The sequence below is a fragment of the Canis lupus genome, chromosome 21 (genome assembly GCF_048164855.1).
Source record: "Canis lupus baileyi chromosome 21, mCanLup2.hap1, whole genome shotgun sequence".
Classification (NCBI taxonomy): domain Eukaryota; kingdom Metazoa; phylum Chordata; class Mammalia; order Carnivora; family Canidae; genus Canis; species Canis lupus.
The window spans coordinates 18,327,882-18,353,144 of NC_132858.1; the positions used below are offsets into that span (position 1 = coordinate 18,327,882).

The 25,263-nt window shown below is 36.5% G+C and overlaps 1 protein-coding gene and 1 pseudogene across 1 annotated transcript; both read left to right on the forward strand.

Annotated features, from left to right (window-relative positions):
- The first annotated feature begins 570 nt into the window (after positions 1–570).
- Positions 571–1,828, forward strand: LOC140613454 (olfactory receptor 5B3-like). Its single transcript, XM_072791974.1, has one exon. It carries the CDS (start codon positions 571–573, stop codon positions 1,507–1,509), a length of 939 nt encoding a protein of 312 aa, XP_072648075.1. The 3' UTR covers positions 1,510–1,828.
- Positions 1,829–13,641: 11,813 nt separating this feature from the next.
- LOC140613456 (olfactory receptor 5B17-like) lies at positions 13,642–14,762 on the forward strand (annotated as a pseudogene).
- The last annotated feature ends 10,501 nt before the right edge of the window (positions 14,763–25,263 follow it).

Consider the following 25,263-nt stretch of genomic DNA (forward strand, 5'->3'; position numbering starts at 1 on the left):
AGGTTCACTGTCCCTGCCCAGCACCAGGAGAGACGACTGAACCAACTATCACTAGCCCAGAAAAAGATCCACATCAAAATTTGAAGCATAGTTTCTACTGCACTATGTTTCTTTTGCACTACGATAGAGTTGAAAAATCATTAAGTCAAATCATCATTAAGTTGGGGACTCTCTGTACATCTACAGTGTTTACAGTATTTCCTGGCAAGTGAGCAACATGCAAGTATCTACTTTTACTAGGACTGGGAAAAGTGAATCATCAGCTGTATTCATTCTGGACAAGCTATCTTAATCAACTTATTTAATTTTTTTCTATCTCATTTTACAAATTTATAACATTTTAGAAATGAGAAGATGCTCCATACTTCAGAGTCCACAGTTTATAAACCTATATGTAATTTTTGCACTAACTTTTGTGGTCAAGCTAACATTTTATCTGGAGAATCTTGAAATACAAGCTATTGCTCTGATAAATAACACATACTGTATATACACTTTTCAATGTAAGTTTCTTTATCACTCAATTCTTTCTTCTCATTAGCCACAGAGCATCTGTGGTCCTCAACATTGATGGATAACAGGACAGAAGTGACACAGTTCATCCTGCTGGGACTAACCAATGACCCAGAACTGCAGGTTCCTCTCTTCATAATGTTCACCTTCATCTACCTCATCACTCTGGTTGGGAATTTGGGGATTACTGTGCTGATTCTCTTGGACTCCCGTCTCCACACTCCCATGTACTTTTTCCTCAGTAACCTGTCTCTGGCAGACTTTGGTTACTCCACAGTTGTCACACCCACAGTCATGGCTGGGTTACTTCTAGGAGACCAGGTCATCTCCTACAGTGCACGTGTTGCTCAGATGTTTGTTTTTGCTGTCTTTGCCACTGTGGAAAATTATCTCTTGGCCTCAATGGCCTATGACCGCTACGCAGCAGTGTGCAAACCCCTCCATTACACCACCACCATGACGACAGGCGTGTGTGTTCGTCTGGCCATAGGCTGCTATGTCTGTGGTTTCCTCAATGCCTCTATCCACATTGGAGGCACATTTAGTCTCTCTTTCTGTATGAACAATGAAGTCCATCACTTTTTCTGTGATATCCCAGCAGTCATGGTTCTTTCTTGCTCTGATAGACACGTCAGTGAGCTGGCTCTTGTTTATGCAACCACTTTTAACATCATTTTTGCTCTTCTAGTTATCTTTGTATCCTACATATTCATATTTATCACCATCCTGAAGATGCACTCTTCTTCAGGATACCTAAAGGCTATATCCACCTGTGCTTCCCACTTCACTGCAGTGTCCATCTTCTATGGAGCAGTCATCTTCATGTACACACAGCCCAGCTCCAGCCATTCCATGGACACAGACAAAATGGCATCCGTGTTCTACACCATGGTCATCCCCATGCTGAACCCTGTGGTCTACAGCCTGAGAAACAAGGAGGTCAAGAATGCCTTCATGAAAATTTTTTTAGAGTCAAAGTTGTCTTTAGGATTGTGATTTTTAACATTTTACAATGAATATTATTCTAGTTACATTAAGGCCAGAGTGCAAATAAGTTCCTGAAGTGATATTCTAACTTATTCAAATGTCTCTCATCCTGAAAGAAAGCAAACATTATGTGTAGAAAATAAACCTAAACAAGAATTGCTAAGAATGGCTAATTAATCTTGGGATTAATTCTCAAAAACTTTATTGAGGATATGCATTTATTCATTTATTTAACATGCATTTTTTTCTACCACATCAATGCAGAAACACTTAAAATAGGGGTGGAATTGGACCATGAACGGAAGTGCATGCATGTGCCCATGAGGATACTTACACACTGGAGTAGGCAAATTCCCAATATTAAATAGAATGTTGCCAGTTTTTAATAATCATAATTTAAATATTTTAATTCATGTATTAGAATAGAAATTTATGTCCCATATTTGTCACCTCTTTAGTTGAATTCTGCTCTAAGAGTCCTAACTTCAGAATGAAAATAATATACTATCAAAGGTTGGGACACCTGGGTGGCTCAGTGGTTGAGCATCTGCCTTTGACTCACGGCATGATCCCCATCCAGGGATCAAGTCCCACATCAGGCTCCCTGTGAGGAACTTGTTTCTCCCTCTGTCTATGTCTCTGCTTCTCTCTGTGTCTCTCAGGAATAAATAAATATAATCCTTAAAAAATATGTATATACTATCAAATGAAAGTATCTAATTTGGGGGACTCATTTTATTGGGAGATACATACATATAGTATCCTATGTGAATTAATATTTCTGCCTTAATTGAAACATTACATAGAACTACCATGCTCATATTACAATATTCAAAAGGCAAAGCACAGCTAGAGGGTGAGAAAAATGGAAGAAGACTAAAAGTATTTTTCAATTTCTTCAAATATTTCTACCAATTCTCACACTACTAAAAACTTCACTGAAAACCGATAATGTACATTTTGCTTCTAGAAATATGTTGGAATGATTAATGCTCGTATTTCATGTTTCCTTTGCTGATTTAAATTATTTTTTGGAAACTCCCTATTCTTTTTACCCTACTTCATTCACGTGATTTTCTTTCTATTTCTTCGTGATCTAACAACTTTAAAGATGGTCCTGCCTAAGGCCATTTGTACTTGCTTTTCCTTGTATAGAACATTCTCTTACTCTATTAAGGTCATTGCTTAAATATTACTCTATTAATATTTTTCCTGACCACCTTCATAAACTAGTCCCCTTTTACTCACCAGGTACACTATTCTTCCACTCTGTGACATTCTTCATACCTTTATAAATCCTCATCTCTTGTATACTTATTTGTCTTCTTGTCCGGATTCGGACCCATCAACTAGAATTTAAACTGTATGAGGGCAATGGATTATTTGTTTTGTTTACAACATAATTCTTAGTACCTAAATATCTGTTTCATAATAGATTCTCAATAAATTAATGAAGTATTTAAGCTTTGAGTACAACTGTATTGATATGCTAAATCTTTTAACTGTTGATAATTATTGTATATCACACACAACATAAACCACTTATGTATTTATTTTAATATAAACCTCTTAGATAGATGTATGGTGCATTTCAAGAAGCAAAGCTGATTTTCTGCTTTGCTGAAATATTTTTATCTACATTTTCACTGAGTGCTTGCACTCTAATGTTTGGACACAGGGATTTCCTGGATCTCATAATCAAGTGAATCATCTGAAACAATCTCATAATTTTTACTCAGCAGTGATGTCTCATTAAATGGCAAGGAATACATCAAACAAATGGTAGTTAGTAATTATAAAAATACTTTAAATATCATATTATTTAAGGGTTAGTATCTGATTATGTTTGAAAATTACTTCTTATGTATGAAATATAATTAACTGAAGTAATTCTGAGTATCTATGTAGAATATAAACATGGCAATAATCTGTCACTAATAATGGAAATGCACATTCAATTTACTAGTATAATGCACAACTTTTATGCTTTTAATTTTGATTCTCAGAGAGCTCTATCCTATACAAACCTACCTACAGGAATGAGTAACCTCATCTAATTTGTTATCTCTAGATAATAGAAGGCTTTTACTATTTCAATATTTGTCAGATTGCACTTGAATATGCAGATATTCTCATGCTGCTATTTGAGGGCAGTGTAGAATAACACAAATATTCTTCTTTTGCTTTTTATGGTGATGTTTCTCCTATTGCAAACATTTCCAATTATTATTTTAATTATTTAATCTTAGAACTATTTGAGAGTTATACAAAATTTTCAAAATAGTGCAGAATATACAATCTAAACCTGTGGCCATCTGGAAAATGGTCTGCAAAGAGATCTACATCCTAATTCCTGGAACCTTCCAAGGTTACCTTATGTGGCCTAAAAAGACTATGCAGATGTGATTAATTTAAGGATTTTATCCCAGATTTTCTGGGAGGACCATAAAGGAAATTCCACATATATTTACAAGAGAGAGTTCAAGAGACGTGACCATAGATAAAAGAGGACTAGACAATGTGATCTTGAAAACAGACTGGAGCGATGTGACCACAAACCATGGGTAACAGCAGCCACAGGAAGATTGTGAGGCAAGAAATGGATTTCCCTTTAGATCCTATGGAGGGAAGATGGCTCCTTTGACACACTGTTCAGGAAAACTGTTTTTGGACTTCTGGATTCTAGACTGTGAAACAATGAATATGTATTGTTTAAGCTTCCAAGTTTTTGATTATTTGTAATAGCAACCATAGACAACTGATACAATTCTTGCCTGGTTTCCTCTACAGAATAATCTTATATTACCTGGGACATCTATAAGACTAGGAAATCATATTGGCATCATATTATTTTCTAAACTTCAGGTTTTATTCAGATTTCATTAATATAATCATTTTCCTCATCTTGTATTTAGTTGTCATACCTCCTTAATCTTGGCCTGTGACAAGCTCTCTGTCTGTCCCTGTTTATGATGACCTTGACAGCTTCAAGGAGTACTGGTCAGGTATCTCACAGAATGTCCTTCAGTAGTGGTTTGCTGATGTTTTCTCATAGTCTATTCTATTCTTTCAGATTTTCTACATAGACAACCATGTAACCCGTGAACAAAGATAGTTTTCATTTCTTCCTTCCCAAAGTTTCCATATTGTGCAATTCCATTCCTATAACACACAGTCGGAAAAAAAAACAAAAACAAACAAAAAACAAAAAACACCAACAGTGCAAGAGGGTTCCCTTTTCTCCACATCCTCTCCAACATTTGTGGTTTCCTGCCTTGTTAATTTTCCCCATTCTCACTGGTGTGAGGTGGGATCTCATTGTGGTTTTGATTTGTATTTCCCTGATGGCAAGTGATGCAGAGCATTTTCTCATGTGTTTGTTGGCCATGTCTATGTCTTCCTCTGTGAGATTTCTCTTCATGTCTTTTGCCCATTTCATGATTGGATTGTTTGTTTCTTTGCTGTTGAGTTTAATAAATTCTTTATAGATCTTGGAAACTACGCCTTTATCTGATACGTCATTTGCAAATATCTTCTCCCATTCTGTAGGTTGTCTTTTAGTTTTGTTGACTGTATCCTTTGCTGTGCAGAAGATTCTTATCTTGATAAAGTCCCAATAGTTCATTTTTGCTTTTGTTTCTTTTGCCTTCGTGTATGTATCTTGCAAGAAGTTCCTGTGGTCGAATTCAAAAGGGGTGTTGCCTGTGTTCTTCTCTAGGATTTTGATGGATTCTTGTCTCACATTTAGATCTTTCATCCATTTTGAGTTTATCTTTGTGTATGGTGAAAGAGAGTGGTCTAGTTTCATTCTTCTGCATGTGGGTGTCCAATTTTCCCAGCACCACTTATTGAAGAGACTGTCTTTTTTTCCAGTGGCTAGTGTTTCCTGTTTTGTTGAATATTAGTTGACCATAAAGTTGAGGGTCCACTTCTGAATTCTCTATTCTGTTCCATTGATCTATGTGAACTGGTGCAGCCACTCTGGAAAACTGAGTGGTGGTTCCTCAAAGAGTTAAAAATAGATCTTCCCTAGACCCAGCAATTGCACTGCTGAGGATTTACCCCAAAGATACAGATGCAATGAAACACTGGGACACCTGCACCCCGATGTTTCTAGCAGCAATGTCCACAATAGCCAAACTGTGGAAGGAGCCTCCGTGTCCATCAAAAGATGAATGGATAAAGAAGATGTGGTTTATGTATACAGTGGAATATTACTCAGCCATTAGAAATGACAAATACCCACCATTTGCTTCAACGTGGATGGAACTGGAGGGTATTATGCTGAGTGAAATAAGTCAATAGGAGAAGGACAAACATCATATGTTCTCATTCATTTGGGGAATATAAATAATAGTGAAAGGGAATAGAAGGGAAGGAAGAAGAAATGGGTAGGAAATATCAGAAAGGGAGACAGAACATGAAGACTCCTAACTCTGGGAAATGAACTAGGGGTGGTGGAAGGGGAGGAGGGTGGGGGGTGGGGGTGAATGGGTGATGGGCACTGAGGGGGGCACTTGATGGGATGAGCACTGGGTGTTATTCTGTATGTTGGCAAATTGAACACCAATAAAAAATAAATTTATTATTAAAAAACAACAACAACAACAAAAACCTCAGTGATTTCCAAGGTTTGGAGAAGTAGGAGTGGTTGTCTAAAAAGGAATAGAAATGGAAATTCTAAGATGATAATGTATTCTTTATGGTAACTTGCTGATGAACACATGACTCTGCGTTTGTTAAAACCCATAGAACAATATGTAGCAAAGAGCAAAATTTAATATATATAAATTGAAAGAAACAGCCAGGAGCAGAGAAGAATCCCAGGAGTGAACACAGACTATGAAAAAAATCTCGGGGCAGCCCGGGTGGCTCGGCAGTTTAGCGCCACCTTTGCCCGGGGGTGTGCTCCTGGAGACCCCGGATCAAGTCCCGTGTTGGGCTCCCTGCATGGAGCCCGCTTCTTGCATTTCTCCCAACATTATCTATAGACTCATTGGAGTCTCAAATGAAATATCACTAAGTTATTTTGTGAATATCAACAAATTGATTCTAATTTGTACAGAGACCCAGAATAGCTAACACAATATTGAAGGGAAAGAACAAAGTTAGAAGATTGACACTACTCAACTTCAAGACTTATTATAAAATTGCAATAATCAAGACAGTGAGGTATAGCACCATTAGTTACAATAGCTAAATTATGGAAGCAGTCCAAGTATCCATCTATAGATAAATGGATAAAGAAGATGTGGCGTATATACATACAATGGAATATTATTCAGCCATAGAAAAGAATGAAATCTTGCCTTTTGTAACAATAATGAAGCTAGAGAGTATAATGCTAAGTGAAATAACTCAGTCAGAGAAAAACAAATACCATATGATCTCACTCATATGTGGAATTTAAGAAACAAAACAAACGAGCAAAGGAAAAAAGAGAGAGAGAGAAACCAAGAAACGGACTCTTAGCTATAGAGAACAAATTGATGGTTATCAGAGGTGAGGTGGAGGAGTGAAATAGGTGATGGGGGCTAAACAGTACACTTATTAATAAGAGAAAAAAAGACAGTCAGGTGTTGGCAAAATTATAGACCAATAGATCAGTGGAACAAAATAGAGAGCTAGAAATAGATTTACAAAAATATACTCAACTGATTTTTGATAAAGGAGCAAAGACAATCCAATGGAGCAAAGATAATCTTTTTAACAAATGATGCTGGAATAAATGGACATCTTCATGCAAAAAAACATGAATGTACACACAAATCTTACATGAAAATTAACTCAAATGTGGGATCCCTGGGTGGCTCAGCAGTTTGGTTCCTGCCTTCGGAGGCGTTATCCTGGAGTCCCGAGATTGAGTCCCACATCGGGCTCCTTGCATGGAGCCAGCTTCTCCCTCTGCCTGTGTCTCTGCCTCTCTCTCTCTCTCTTTTCTCTCTCTCTCATGAATAAATGAATAAGATCTTTAAAAAAATTAACTCAAATGGATCATAGACCTGAATGTAAAATACAAAATTATAAAACTCTTGGAAGATAACACAGGAGAAGGCCTAGATGGCCTTGGGTTTGACAGTGACTTTTAAAGATATGATACCAAAGGCACAATCCGTGAAAGAAATAGTTGATTAACTGGATTTCATAAAAATTAAAAACGTCTACTTTATGAAAGATATCTTCAAGGAAATGAGAAGACAAGCCACAGACTAGGAGAAATATTTGCAAAAACTACATCTGATAAAGAACTGTCACCCACATATACAAAGAACTCTTAAAACTCAACAATAAGTAAATAAGCAAGCCAATTAAAAAAGAAATAAAAATCTTAACAGATTTCATCAAAGAGAATATACAGAAAACAAGCATATGCAAAGATGATCGACAGCATATTTCACAAAGGATTGTAAGTTAAAAAAAATGATGGTGATGGATATTCCCTAGATCTTTAGCGGTAATCATTTTGCAATGTATACAAATATTGAATCATTAGGTTGTATGCCTGAAACTAATGTTGCATGTGAATTATTCCTCAATAAAAAAATCAGTGGGATACTACCACACACCCATTAGAATGGCCCAAATCTGTAACTCTGACAACACCAGGGATGAAGAGGAGGTGGAGCAACAGAAACTCTAATTCACAGGTGGGAAAGTAAAATGGTAAAACTACTTTGGAAGAGAGTGTGGCAGTTCCTTACAAAACTAAACATACTTAAACCATATAATCCTGGAAGTTACCCAAAGGAGCTGAAAACTTACATCTACTCAAAATCTGCACATGGATATTTATAAATGCTTTATTCATTTTTTAAAATATTTTATTTATTTATTCACGAGAGACAGAGAGAGAGGCAGAGACATAGGCAGAGGGAGAAGCAGGCTCCCTGCAGGGAGCCCAATTCAGGACTGGACCCTGGACTGGGATTATGCCCTGAGCCAAAGGCAGATGCTCAATCACTGAGCCACCCAGGCATCTCCATAAAGCTTTATTAATAATAGCTAAATCCTGGAAGTAACCAATTTGTCCTTCAGTAGATAAACGGATTAATAACTGTGGTCCATCCAGACAATGAAATATTAGCACTAAAAAATGAGTTATCAAGCCCTGAAATGACATAGAGATTATTTAAGTATTTATTATTACATAAAATAAGTCAATCTGAAAGGTTTTAGTGGAAAATGCAAAACTGTGGTTGTAGTGGACAGCCAAGTGGTTGCCAGGGGTTGGGAAAGGAGAGATATAAATTGGTGGAGGACAGAGGATTCTTAGGGCAGTGAAAATGCTCTCTGTATGATACTAAAATGATGGCTGCAATTCATTATACATTTGTCCAAATTCATAGAATGTACAACACCAAGAGAACACTAAGGTAAACTATGGACTTTGTCTAATTATGATGTATCAGCATAAGTGCATCAATTGTAAATGCACCATTCTGGGGAGGGGAAGGTTGATAATGGCATTGACTACACATGTGCGGGGATGGAGGCATATAGGAACTCACTGTATCTTCTCAATTTTGCTGTGAACTTAAAATTGCACCTAAAAGGGTATATAAAATATACAAACAGGAGAAGTATAAAATAGAATAAAACATAAATATTCTTTAGAATAAAATATGATGGAATATTACTCAGCCATCAGAAGAGACAAATACCCACCACTTCCTTTGACATGATGGAACTGGAGGGTATTACACTGAGTGAAATAAGTCAATTGAAGAAGGACAATCATCGTATGGTTTCACTCAGGTGGGGAATATAAGAAATAGTGAAAGGGATTATAAGGGAAAGGAGAGGAATCGAGTGGGAAAAATTAGAGAGGGAGACAAACCATAAGAGACTCCTAACTCTGGGAAACAAACAAAGGGTTGCCGAAGGGGAGGTGGGTGCGGAGATGAAGTAAATGGGTGATAGGCAATGAGGAGGGCACTTGATGGGATGAGCACTGGGTGTTAAACTATATGTTGGCAAATTGAATTTAAATAAAAAAGATGTAAAAAAAAGAATAAAATACAACAAAAGTCATATATATGATACAAGAAATCTTATCAGTTAATGTATTGGAGAAATATTAGATGAGACAAAATTGAATTCAAATTTAGCATATCAAAGTTAGAACTTAACAATATTCAAAATATAATACTCTCTACCTCTATCTATATCTATCCATCTATCTATACTACTTTTTTATCCATTCATCAGTCAGTGAGAGAGTATTATGTTAAGTGAAATAAGTCAGAAAAAGACAAATACCATCTGATTTCACTCATGTGGAATTTAAGAAACAAAATAAATGAGCAAAGCAATAAAGAGAAGTGAGGGAGGAGAGAGAGAGAGAGAGAGAGAGAGAGAGAGAGAGAGAACAGGCTGATGGTTACCAGAGGGGAGGAAGGTGGGGGGAGGGTGAAATAGATGATGAGGATTAAAGAAGATACTCATTGTGATGAGCACTGGCTAATGTATGGGAATGTTGAATCACTAAATTGTACACCTGAAACTATTATTATACTGAATGGAAATGTAAAGGAGAAAACCACAATAAAAATATGGTAGATAAAAACCAGGGGGGCACCTGGGTGGTTCAGTGGTTGAGCATTTGCCTTTGGCTCAGGGTGTGTTCCTGGGATGGAGTCCTGCATCATGATCCCCACAGGGAGCCTGGTTCTCCTGCTACTTATGTCTCCATCTGTCTGTCTCTCTCTCTGTATCTCTCATGAATATATAGATAATATCTTTTAAAAAACTAATTTTCAGAAATGGGGATAAAAGACACATCAGAAAGAAAACAGTCAACTGTATTACAATGGTGATACATGGTAGCTTCACTTGTGGTGAGCATAGTATAATGTAGACAGTTGTCAAATCACTATGTTGTACACCTGACACTAATTGACATTGTGTGTCAATTATACCTCAAGAAAAAGAAATACATTTCAAATATCAAAAATCAAAATAATTGCAAATGAATTAAACAAAAGTACTCTTGATGTATGTAAAAGTCACCTTAATTTTTAAGGTGATGGATAGGAGAGAAAAGACAGCAAGATTGCAAATATATGTATGTGCTATGCAGCATAAAAAATATGTTTCTACACGCAGTTTAATTGCTTCTTCCTTATGTAAGTACAATGAAAAAAAATGATTGCCCTCATTGGAGGTTCTGTCCCCAGACAGTTCATGCCTGTATAATTTTCTCCTTGTGCTTGTACATTAGGCACTGAAATCTCATCATGATTCTGCATGATGTTAATTAATTAAAAGGACTCGATGCTGACCAGACATTGACTAGAGCCCATCTGGTTATCATGTATTGAACTGAAAGCTAACTCCAACCTTGTTGGAGACACCAGCTTCTGCCCAAACTGGGTATTTGCAGTGAGTCTGCAATGACAAGCAGGGAAGACAACCTGAAACAAAAAATTGATTCACATTGAAAAGTTAAGCCCTCACTAAGGTCTTTTGTGCATCCACCCTCATTTGCTAGTTGCAGATACTATTCTGGAAAGTCTGTGGGACAGATAATTTTATATCTCTTTATTAAAAATAAGAAAATTGAGATCAGAAGAAAGGTAAATCATTTTCTGAGTACTTCAAAAAATCCATGGTAGATGCACTACTTAGATGCAGGCTTCCTAGGAAGCCCCATGTTAATGATCCTTTCTCCGTGTCTTCATGCTTCAGGGAACTCGGAACATCTTGACCAGGACATGAGACAGAATTTCTCCTACATTATTTATAACATTCTTTTAGGGCTGAATTTCTGATTGCAGGCTCACAATTCAGCACTCTTTGCCTTCTTTTCAAGAGCAGGGTAAGCTTCTAGATTCAATCTTCCCTTGCAGTGAAAAATGTAATTGATGAAGAAGCAGTGGGGTGGCTCCATCTTCTGTGAGTTTGGGGGCTGGTATCTGGTTGTTCGAATACTATTTCTGCACATTGGCATAAGTACAGGAGTCAGGGCAAAACATTGGTAATCAGCAAAGTGCAGAGGAATATTTTTGAAATTCCATGCTGCTTTTCTTAAGAGGATAGGAAAAGCCTGTGATAGATGGTACTCTGAGTAGGTGGTGAATTCCTACTGTTTACTTGTGTTGACTTGTCACTGAAGAGATAGCTAACCAAACAGGGTGAGATGATACTTCTTTAGATTCCAGAGAGATCATCAGGAAGATACTAAGGCCCTTACACATTTTTTTCACTATTATTTCCCTACAACCTACTCTGTTATTACCTGTTCAACTAGAAAACCTGACAATGCAATGATTAAAGATATAGGCATTAAGATCAGTTAGACTTGGATCTGTATCTTAAATATCTCCTATTACGTATAGAATTTTAAGAAGGCACATAACTTCTCAAATCCTCATTTTCTTAGCAGTAAATTAGTTATATGTATATGCGTGTGTACATATCCAATTTATATCCCTTCCTCTTCTGCTCTATTAATCTATGATCATGACCAGGATCATTATCATCATTAGTATCATATATTATCCATGCATTTGTCTCTTGATCTATGAGACCAGCTACATGTAAGCAGGAATTTTAATGTTACTAACCTCAAGAGAGCTCTTAGTCATCATAGAACATAACAATTGATATAGGTGTGATATCATAACACTACATTATGTGGATGAGGTGTTGAAAAATACAAGTACTTTGAGATGAAGATGTGTAAAAAAGTGTGTTTAGGAGCCAGGAGGAAGATGATAGATAATAGTGGTACCAAAGAATGCATATCTTTCACAAAGCCTCAACTAAAAGTGCAATGATTTGTGCCTTTTCATGAATATATTAGTGTCAACCCCCATGCCATGAATTTTCACCCCTCAATATCTGTGATCCAGCTCAGTGTTGATTGGAATGATAGTAAGAATGAGTCCAGGACAGAGGAGTAAAATGTGGATCTCAAGAAAGAAATTAAGAAAAAGAAAACTTGAAGATCCCTGAATTCTCACACAAAGTGATTGACACAGCCATGAGCACAGAGTGAGAAATAGGAGGGAAACAAAATATCTGCATAGATAGCATGTACAAAGAGGTAAATCAAAGGTTAAGGACATGAGACTTAAAACCCATCCCCTTACTGCCACCTGACTTTCCTAAACCAACAGAGAGACCATTGTTCTATGCTAATAATATTACAGCTAGTACTCTTCAAGATTGTACTTGGCATCCTCATTGTGCTCTTTTTATACATTATTTCTTTAAATTCTTACAATAATGCCTTGAGGTAGGTTACAACAACACTTATATTTTGCATGTTGGTGGATAGAGACTTAGAGAAGTTAGGACCAACATCTCCCAGTTGTAAGTGGTAGGGGTGATATGTGATTGCATACACATGCTTCTCAAAGTCCAAGCCTTTACACCCAATGCTATACCTTCTGTTCAGAATTGGATTTGTTTGATTGCATATGCCTCTAATGCTGCACTTAGTCCACTGTTAGTCCACTGCATCTACTATGTGTTTATTTGTAAATTATGTAACTATGCTACTCCATGCATTAAGTTCAGTACAATAGAGACAAGTAAGTGTAAATTGAATGAAATTAGAACCAATCAAATTCATTAACAACACTTAGATTGGGAACTATTCTGACTGGGTCTAAAGCTTGGCTTTGTCCATTAATATCTAACTAACCTTAAATAAATTACTTGATCTCTCAGTTGCCAAAGTGCTAGATATACATGTATGAGAGGAACAACTAATCAATCTAACAGGATTGATGAGAGGACTAAATGAATATATACATATAGAGTACCTGGCATATGAGTGCTATAGAAGTATAAGACTTAAAATATATGATATAGGATATGGATTCATTCTAGGCATGTGAACTTGCAGAACTTGTTAGCTTTTCCTGCAACTCGGTTTACTCATATATAAAATCTAGAAGTTGGGAAGATTATCTATAAGGACACTTCCTACCCAAAAGCTTATTACTCTAGAGATAAGTTGTCACTAAATTGTGTTGCCATGATATGCTTTAGAAATGGAGAATTTTGAAGAACAAGTTATTACTCTAATAAAATAATGCTTGTACATTTCAATTTCTGTGCCATTGGTTTCTGTTCATCAGTGTTGTTCCTTTTCTTTGCCACAGAGCATCTTGTGATGTGCAAATCACATTCATGAAAAATAACACAGAGGTGAAAGAATTCACCTGCTGGGACTAACCAATGCCCAAGAACTGCAGGGTCCTCTCTCTCTCTTTTTTTTTTATGATAGTCATACAGAGAGAGAGAGAGAGAGAGGCAGAGACATAGGCAGAGGGAGTAGCAGGCTCCATGCACTGGGAGCCTGACATGGGATTCGATCCCGGGTCTCCAGGATCGCGCCCTGGGCCAAAGGCAGGCGCTAAACCGCTGCGCCACCCAGGGATCCTCGGGTCCTCTCTTTCTAATGTTTACCCTCATGTACCTCATCATTGTGGTTGGGAACCTGGGGATGACCATGCTGATCCTGCTGGACTCCCGTCTGTATATTCCCATGTACCTCTTCCTCAGTAACCTGTCTCCGGTGGACTTTCGTTACTCCTCCACAATCACTCCCAAGGTAATGGCTGGATTACTTATAGGAGACCAGGTCTTCTCCTGCAGTGCATGTGCTGCCCAGATGTTCTTTTTTGTACTATTTGTGGCAGTGGAAAGTTACCTCTTAGCTTCAATGGCCTATGAACTCTATGCAGCTGTAATGGCCTTGCATTACACCACCACCATGGCGACAGTGTGTGTGCTCATCTGGCCATAGACTCTTATGCCTTTGCCTTTCTAACTCCTGTTATTGACATTGGAGACACGTTCTATTTCTCTTTCTGTATGTTCAAGGTAGTCCATCACTTTTTCTGTGATATCCCAGCAGCTATGACTCTAACTTGCTCAGATAGAGATATTAACAAGCTGATTCTTGTTATTTCAAGCTTTAATATCTTTTCTGCACTTTTTATCTTGATTTCCTACGTGTTCATATTTATCACTGTTTTGAAGATACAATCAGGTGAGGGATACCAGAAGTCTTTATCTACCTGTGCTTCTCACCTTGTCACAGTTTCCTTATTTTATGGGACAGTCATCATCATGTACTTACAGCCAAGTTCTCATCATTCCATGGACACAGACAAAATCGCATCTGTGTTCTATACTATGGTCACCCCCATGCTGAACCAAGCGGTTCAGCATGGAACAAAGAGATCAAGAATGCTTTCAAGAAGGTGGTTGAAAAGGTAAAATATTCTCTAGGTATAGTTGTTTAGTGATCTAGAACCACCAAAAGTTATTTCATCCCACTTATATTTACTCCATGCGGTAACTCAATGTTCATGGCCAAATAGGTTATTAAAACATAAAACTTAATCAAATGTCATTTATGTATTTAATTTTGTAGCAGATCCAAGTATCCAAAATGCAAAAAAATATGATAAGTTTTAATCAAAGCATTTTATGAATAAAGCTTTGTTACTATTGTGTTAGACATAGTTTTTTTCCCCATGATTTACTTCAGTAATGGTAAGGAAAAAAAGCATTTAAGAGATTGGACAAGCTATTAAAGAAAACAGTGGATGATGAAGCTTTCCTCAAAAAGAAAAATCAGGGTCTCATAAAGAAATAATTCCCATCACCAGGATTGAGGGGCCTTGGTAATGTTGATTCCATAAGATTTCTAACCTGAAATCTTATGTCTTCCATAGTTGTCTGTTCTGAACGGTGGCTCTTTTACCCCAATTATCTTTACTAAGGCCCAACATTATTTATTGGTTATGAATGTGAAACAAATGATGTTTTCTTTTTAGTGCATAAATTGCTAGGCAACAAGGAGCCACACATGGACTGGGTGAAGAAATCCATTTAACCTGTACAGTAGCCTGGACATTGTACTTCTAAAATGATTAGTTCAGATTTGGATTGTCTCTTTGGTGGAGGTAGATAATAAAATTCTTTATGGGAGGAAGATTAAGATGGATATTTGATGATCATAAGCATTACAATGGAAAAGACTGATTAGTTATTTTCCAGACTATGTTTACTCCTGGAAAAATCCATAGACTCTATTTGTCTGCCTATCATGTAGTTAACTGTGACCATATGCTGTGTTCTTGTCCATAGTTGTGAGTACAGGTCATACATGCCACTTCCACGTCTGCACCATGAAATTCCTTGTGTGATGTGCCATTCATTCTTTTTTTTGTCACCAGCTAGGTAGAGAGGATACAGACCATAGGAAATGACAAAACTACTAAATGGAAAGAACCTGAGGGTCAGCTGAATCTCTGAAGAAGCTCCCACAGAACAACTAATGAAACAATATGCAAGCAAGAAAAATATTTATGGCTGTACTTCTGCCATTTGGGAGTTACAGTCAACAGCTATGAGTTATATTGGTTTGTTTTTATAAGTTTAACTGTAGTACTGAATTACAAGCTGTTGAGACCAAAGATGTTATCTTATTTAGGTATGTATTCTCAGAATCTAGACTAATGTCTATTCCACAGAACTCAAGAGTATCTAATGAAATGTAATCCTGTGTAGGAACAAACTTAAACAGAAAAAATCCCACAAATATTGATCTGTAACATCTTTTCCTTCATAATACTGATCAAAATATCATATATTCATTTTGTATGTTTACTCCTTTTGTTTGATTTTCCCCATTAAAATGAAAGGGCTAAGCATCCTGGCACAATTTCTAGGCTGATGACTAACGAAGACTCAGGCCTAGAGCAGAGCTGAAGCTCAGTAAAAGATTTTAAGTGATGAATAGCTGCATGATATGAGGAACCCACGAGAAAAACTCGTCTGTTTGTAAAAAAAAAAAAAAAAACACACACACACAAAAAAACACTAGATTATGCTGCAGCAACACATTAAATTGAGAACTCGCAGTTGAACACAAGATCATAAAGATTTTATAGCAGTTTCCTATGGCTGCTATAACAGCACACTCCAGAGCCTTCAAACAACACATGTTTATTTTCTCACAGTTCTGGAGGCCAGTTGTTGGAAGCCAGTTTCACTGGGAAGGAACAAAAGTATCAATCTTCAACATGTCCAGGGGGTACTCTGTCCCATGTAGATCTCATCTCAGGTGGCTTCCAGCATTCCTGGTTTTATTCCCATCAGTCAATCTCTGCCTTTGTGGTCACATTAGTTTCTCTTCCTTTATTTAAATAATAAATTTATTTTTTATTGGTGTTCAATTTGCCAACATACAGAATAACACCCAATGCTCATCCCGTCAAGTGCCCCCATCAGTGCCCATCACCCATTCATCCCCACCCCCCGCCCTCCTCCCCTTCCACCACCCCTAGTTCATTTCCGAGAGTTAGGAGTCTTCATGTTCTGTCTCCCTTTCTGATATTTCCTATCCGTTTCTTCTCCCTTCCCTTCTATTCCCTTTCACTATTATTTATATTCCCCAAATGAATGAGACCATATAATGTTTGTCCTTCTCCGATTGATTTATTTCACTCAGCATAATACCTTCCAGTTCCATCCACGTTTCTCTTCCTATATTCCATTGTATATATGTACTACATATTTTCATTCATTCTCAATTTATTGGCATTTGGATATTTTTCACCTATTGGCAATTGTTAATAATGCAGTATATCTATTTGTATTCATGCAAGTATTGTTTGAGGACCTGTTTTCATTCTTTGGTGATATTACTAGGAACAGAATGGCTGGTTCTAATGGTAATTACATGTTTAACTTTTGAAGACCATCAAACTGTTTTCAATAGCACCTGTTCAATTTTACATTGCCACCAGTAATGTACAAGGGTTCCAATTTTTCCACATTCTTGCTACAACTTGTTAGTTCCATTTTCTTTTATAATAGCCATCCTAATATATGTGAAATGGTATCCATGGTTTTGATTTATTTTTCCCAAATGCCTAATGATTTTGACCATACTTCCATGTGCTTACTGGTTTTTAGTAAATCTTCAGAAAAACATCTGTTCAAGAACTTTGCCCATTTTTCAACTGAGCTGTTGGGGGTTTTTTGTTTTGTGTTCTTTATATATTCTCCCTATTATGCCCTTATCATAAATGTGATTTGCTAATATTTTCTCCCATTTTGTAGGTTTCCTTTTCACTTTCTTGAAGATGTACTCTGATATACAAAGGTTTGAAGTGCAATTTATCTCTTTTTTTTCATTTGTTGGTTGTGTTTGGTGTAATCCATGACAGACCATTGTCAGATCCCAGGTCTGGACTTTTCCCCACGTTTTATGATGGTTTTATGTTTTTAACTCTCATATTTCAGTCATCAGCCATTTTGAAGTTCGTTTTTATATGTGATGTGAGGAAGGAGTCTAACTTCATTCTTTTGCATTTGGGTATCTAGTTATCCCAACACCATTTGTTGATTACTTCTTTTCCCATTATGTGGACTTGGCACCTTTTGTCAAAAATCAATTAGCAATAGATATATGGGTTTATGTCTCCTCTCAATTGAATTCAATTGATTTATGTCTCTATCCTTAAGGCAATATCAAATTGCTTTGATTATTTCAGGTTTGTATTACATTTTGAAATCAAGAAATGTGAGTCCTCCTACTTTGTTTTTCCTTCTCAATATTGTTTGGCTATTGATGGTCCCTTGAATTCTATTTGAATTTTAGTAGTAGGTTTTCTATTTCTATAATAGAAATATGATAGGAATTGTATTAATCTTGTATATCATTTTGCAAAATACTGCCAGTAAACAATAGCATAACTCCCAATCCATGAACACAGAATGTCTTTCCATTTATTTAGGCCACCTTGAATTTCAGCAATTTATTTTGTAGTTTCAGTGTACAGCCCTTTCACCCCTTGGTTAAATTTATTCTGTATTTAACATAGGATACTGTTATAAGTGGAATTTTTTCCTTAATTTTCTCTAGAATTGTTTATTGCTAGTTTATGCAAGCACAACTTATTTTTGATTGGTGAATAAGTTTATTAGCTAACAGGTTCTTGTACATTCTTTAGGATCTTCTCTATATAAGATGATATCATCTGAAAATCATATGATTTTTCTTCTTTCTTTCCATTTATATGCCTTGTAATTCTCACTTGCTTGTGTAATTACTCTAGATAGAACTTTCTTTGAATAAAAGTGGTGAAAGCAGGCACACTTGTCTAGTATGTGGTCTTACAGGGAAGGATTTCACTCTTTCACATTCAAGTATGATATTATCTGTGGGGTTTTCATTAGTGCTCTTTATAAGTTTGAGAGAGACACTTGTATTCTTAGATTTCTGGTTCCTGATGATTAGTTGTGTTGACCACATTTTCATGTAGCCCATTTTTCTAATATCTCTGGGAAAATATCACTTAGGTCCTTTACCCATTTTTATTGATAATTGGTTTTCTTCCTGCCATGTTGTGTGAGTTCTTCATATATTGACATATGAAATCATCAGATATGTGGTTTGCAAATATTTTGTCCCATTCTGTAGGTTCCCTTTTCATTTTGTTGATTCTTTTATTCTGCAGAAAAATGTGGACAAGGACAAACATTTCAGATGATGGAGAGAGAAATGTAAAAAGTAGTAATAATCTTGATATCAATCTTCTCATCAGGAAGAATTAGAAGTTAGCAGACAAAAAGAGATTAAAGAAAAAGAGGTTAAAAAGGAAAGAAAAAGAAGTTAGTAGACAGTGGACTGATAACTTCAAAAGGCTGAGGGAGAAAAACAAAACAAAACAAAAAGCAAAAAGCTGAGGGAAAAAATATCAGTCCAGATTTTTATACCTAGATGAACTACCATTTGAGTTTTTTTTTGTTGTTGTTGTTGTTGTTGTTGTTGTTGTTGTTGTTTTTACCATTTGAGTTTAATGGCAAAATCAGACATTAGCATATATACAAAAATCGGAAATCAGTATACTGAAAATGTTTCAGGAGAAGGAAGAGATGAAATTTGTCTTAAGAAATTTGGAACAAAAAAAAAAGAAATTTGGAACATGGAATAGAGCATGTTTTGTTCCTTTTTCTTTCTCTTTTGGACTAGTTTAACTTCAGGAAGATACTTCTTTCTGTCATGCTCTATTTGTATGATAAAGACAATGAGATAGCATTGCTAAGGAACTACCTATAATGTTGGGCTGCATATGAAGTTAGGTTCCCCAGAAGCAGATCCACAGTCAGTGATTTGAGTTCAAGTAGCTTATTTGGGACTTAATGGACAGAAAGCACTGATAAAGTAGTGGGAAAGTGAGTCAGGGAAGGATGCCAATACAGAGTTATATTAGTCAATAGGTGATACCTGTGGAAGGGACTTGATCTACTAGAAACCACTGGAAGACTGTAAACAACATGCTTCAGACCTATATCATCTGAAAGATAATGAATCAAGTATTTATCACTCTGTTTCTATTTGTCACTTATTGATCATTGACACCAGAAAAATTAAGTGTTCCACAATGAGCTGAGCATGCCCTTACAGTAAAATAAGCCTTTAGTCTAACAGATACAGACTTTTTTCATAAAAAGCATTGGACTGAACATAGACAAAGAGTGCCAAAGGGATATGGATAGAGCACCAATAACATCTGCTACAAAAGAGCATTTAGGACAGAAAAGAAGTCTATCTGCCAACAGATCAGAATCAAATTTTTAAATTAAGTTATTAGTAATAAGTATTTTTATTCTCCATATTTCTGTCCTATGTGTCATATTGTGTTTGTTGTAAGCACAAAAGGGAAAAACAAGCATTTTATTTATCGATCTCTAAAAATCCAGTAGCCTAAAATTTAACTTTAACAAGTAAAATAATGGAAAGGAGAAAAAGGAAATGAATAAAATCACAGCAGTCAGAATATAAAATAAGTGTTTAGATTATAAGTATAAATAATACAAAAATGTAAATGTTATAAACCCATTGGTCATGTACTAAATATCAATAAAACTGAGAGAAGAAAAAAATAACTACAAATGCATCTGTGTGCTAGTCAAAGGAAGAAAATATATCCCTGTATCCAGTTTAATTGCTTCTTCCCTAGATAGAAGTGATTGCCCTCATAGGGGCTGTCCCCTAGGTATTTCATGCCTATAAATTTCCTCCTGGTTCCCATTCATTAGGATCTGAAATCATATCATGACTCTACCTGACAATATTTTAAAGGACCAGACTCTGAGTATATCCCTTCGGTCACCATTTATCTAAATGAATGCTAATTCTTTCTAGTACACACACCAGTCTTTTCCCAGACTGAATGATGGCAGTGACTATGAAACCTCAGCCAGGGGAAACACCCTAAGATAATAATATATTGAATTCTGTTGAAAGAATAACCCTTACTATGATTTTTATGGACCCATCCCCATTTCACATTTTCACAGACAAAAATTCTGTGAAATCATGGGAGAAGTAGTTTATTATTTCTATACCACAAATAAGGAAACTGAGCTCAGTGTAAGGTAAATGACTCTTCTAAATACACACACACACACAAATCCATGGTAGATGCAAGACTTGAACCTAGGCTTCCTAGCTCCATGTTCATAATCCTTCATCTCTCCACGTCTCAGGTACCTTGGAATATTTTGACCAATACCTGAGATATGTTCCAAAATTATTTATATATCTTGTAGGTCTGAATTTCTGATTTCATACTTACAGCTCAGTAATTTATTTTCTTTCCTTTCAAGAAAATGATAAGCTTCTGGACTCAATAAACACTTTTAGTGAAAAATGTAATTGATGCAGAAGCAGCATGGCAGCTACCTCTTCTACATGAGTTTTTGAGCTCATATCTAGTTGGACACTTTTCCCAAAACACTGGCTTAAGTATAGGATTCAAGTGCAAAATATTTTAATCAGCAGAGAATAGTATGGTTTTTATGACCTTTTATGCTGCTTTCCTTTGGAGGATAGCAAAAACCTATTGTTTTGTGCTGGTCTGAGTCTATTGACAACCAATGTTGTGGCTGGATGGACCCTTGTGGTTCTTATATTTTTTGCAAGAGATCCTCAGCAATAAACATCAGGAAACTTTGAAAGAGACAAGGTTAGTACTCAGAGGTCCTGGAAATCATATGGCACACCTAGGGCCATGCAGCAAGAAAGCTGGTCTGGGTTCTGCTTTTATTGAGGTCAAGCATAGGGACTTGGGATCTCTCTTCAGTGGTGAATTTAAAATATAAAAGAGTAAATTTAAAGCATGGGAAGAGAAACATACAATTATTTTTCCAATTTCAAATGGCAGATTATCTAAATCAATCATGAGCTCTGAAACAAGGAGCCAGGAAAGGCATGAAGCCTGGCTCTTTATCCAGTGGCTGTCAAAGTGCTTATTGATATTGTTGTCTTTGAAGCAGATGCCTCAATAGCCAAAGCCTAATTCAGGCACTTGCATTACAAAGAAAGAAAAACCAACTGTCAGGGTTTACACTGCCTATGATAGATGATACTCTTATTGAGCAGGTGGTAAATTCATCCTGTTTACTATGTGTTGACTTGCTCTTGAAGGCACACCTAGCCAAACAGGGTGAAGTGAAATCTTTACTTCATTTTCTTTATCTTTACTCCATTTTCACTATCATTCTCCCACAGCCTACTCTTTCATTACTTGCTCATCTGGAAAATCTTACAAGGGCAATGATTGAAGCCACAGGCATTGAAATAAGTTAGACATGGGTCTGAATCTGAATCTCATGCTGGATGTGCTATATGAGGAAAGCATACAACTTGATGAATTCTCAATTTCCTTAACCTTTGAATGGGATTTGTGTGTGTATGTGTGTATATGTGTGCATGTGTGTGTACATACTCTCTCTTCCTTTATCTGATATCTATCATCCATCCATCTTTTCATCTCTCCTTCCATTTATTATCTATCCATCTTCTATCTTTCTGTCTGTGATGTCTATCTGCCTTCTTATTTGTCATCTGTCTTTTCTGGTTTCTATCTATATATGAGATAAATGATAACATAAACACCATATTATGGTTCTATCCTCTGGGAATCTGATTTGGGAATGGATTTATTCCAGATGTGTGACCTTGGGGAAGTCAATACTTCTTTCTGTTCTTCCATTGATTATTACACAGAACCAGAAAGCTGGTCATGATATTTGTGAAGGTATCTTAGCTTCAACAATCTCTAACTCTTTAGATAACTTACCTATTATACATTCTTTACATCCCTATTGTGGCAGTTAGAACAATGCTTCTCAGTATTGGAATTTGTGATTATATTCTTTTATATGGTAGAAGATATTGTGTGTATTATTAAGTTAAGGATTTTGAGATGGCAATATTATACCAGATTATCCATGTGAGCCCAATAAGAACATTCCAGTTATTATAAAACATAGCAAATGCTAACCAAGAAATTATAGCTTATGCTATTATTGAATGATGAGTTCACAAATGCAAATACTGTAAATTCCAGACATGTGATGTATTGGGGAGCCAGAAGGAAGGTGGTAGCAATAGTACTTACTAGAAAATAGATATCCCTCTGAAGACTGTAAATAAAAATAAAAAGATTTAAAGCATTGTGCTTGCTCAAAAACAATCTACAGACTAGAGTCAATCCCACAGACCTTCCATATTTATGATCCAGCTAATTGATAGTAATGACAGTAAGAATGTGTCTAAGAGTAAGTATGAGTCTTTCAACCCAAGCTAAAATGTGAGTCAAATGGAAGAAATTAAGCAAAAGAGGTCTAGTGAGAGTTCTCACACAGAATGGATAACAAAGCCACCAACACAAGAGATGTAAGACAGAGTAAGACATACTGGAAAAAAACAAAAGATCCGATGGACTTAGTGAGGTGATAAAATGCAAATCACAGAGCAAAGCTACCAGACATCAAAACTCATTCACACCTCGAAGCTCTGCATGTTGCCACCAACCTTCCTATACCAACAGACATGATTGCTCCATCCTAATTATAATATTACACATAGAACTCGTCAGAATAATGCTGAACACCCACATTGTGTGAACTGTTTGTCATGATTACTTCACTTAACGCTACAGGAACATGGAGGTATGTTCCAATATCACCTTCATTTTACTGATGGATAAAGTGAAGCTCAAGAAACTTAGTTTAAGACAATATCTCCTGGGTGATAAATAGGAGTTCTGTGTGAATGCACATTCACATTAGCCTAGACCCCAATATTTTTGCACCCAATTCTGTATTCTTCAGCTTTTGTTGACTGTTTCTATCTCTAATGTTTCATTTATCTCACTGTGCACATACACATATACTTGTGGATTGCTGTACTGTGCTACCCCAAGCATTGAACTTGGAAGAATGGATACATGATTAACTGTAAATCGAATAGGATTAAAATCAATTCAAAATCATTGATGAAAAGCAGACACATAGATCAATGGAACTGAATAGAGAATCCAGAAGTGGACCCTCAACTTTATGGTCAACTAATATTCAACAAAGGAGGAAAGACTATCTACTGGAAAAAAGTCTTTTCAATAAATAGTGCTGGGAAAATTGGACATCCACATGCAGAAGAATGAAACTGGACCATTCTCTTACACCATACACAAAGATAAACTCAAAATGGATGAAAGATCTAAATGTGAGACAAGATTCCATCAAAATCCTAGAGAAGAACACAGGCAACATCCTTTTTGAACTTGGCCACAGTAACTCCTTGCAAGATACATCCATGAAGGCAAGAGAAACAAAAGCAAAAATGAACTATTGGGACTTCATCAAGATAAGAATCTTCTACACAGCAAAAGAAACAGTCAACAAAACTAAAAGACAACCTACAGAATGGGGGGAGAAGATATTTGCAAATGACGTATCAGATAAAGGGCTAATATCCAAGATCTATAAAGAACTTATTAAACTCAACAGCAAAGAAACAAACAATCCAATCATGAAATGGGCAAAAGACATGAACAGAAATCTCACAGACGAAGACATAGACATGGCCAACAAACACATGAGAAAATGCTCTGCATCACTTGCCATCAGGGAAATACAAATCAAAACCACAATGAGATACCACCTTACACCAGTGAGAATGGGGAAAATTAACAAGGCGGGAAACCACAAATGTTGGAGAGGATGCGGAGAAAGGGGAACTCTCTTGTGCTGTTGGTGGGAATGTGCACTGGTACCGCCACTCTGGAAAACTGTGTGGAGGTTCCTCAAAGAGTTAAAAATAGACCTGCCCTATGACCCAGCAATTGCACTGTTGGGGATTTACCCCAAAGATACAGATGCAATGAAATGCTGGGACACCTGCACCCCGATGTTTATAGCAGCAATGGCCACAATAGCCAAACTGTGGAAGGAGCCTCGGTGTCCATCAAAACATGAATGGATAAAGAAGATGTGGTATATGCATACAATGGAATATTACTCAGCCATTAGAAACGACAAATGCCCATCATTTGCTTCGATGTGGATGGAACTAGAGGGTATTATGCTGAGTGAAATAAGTCAATCGGAGAAGGACAAACATTATATGGTCTCATTCATTTGGGGAATATAAAAAATAGTGAAAGGGAATAAAGGGGAAAGGAGAAAAAATGAGGGGGAAATATCAGAAAGGGAGACAGAACATGAGAGACTCCTGACTCTGGGAGACAAGCAAGGGATGGTGGAAAGGGAGGTGGGCAGGGGTGGGGGTGACTGGGTGACGGGCACTGAGGGGGGCACTTAATGGGATGAGCACCGGGTGTTATGCTATATGTTGGAATATTGAACTCCAATAAACATTTTTTAAAAAAAAATCATTGATTACATTAAGTTTGGGAGCCATTCTGAATGTGTCTA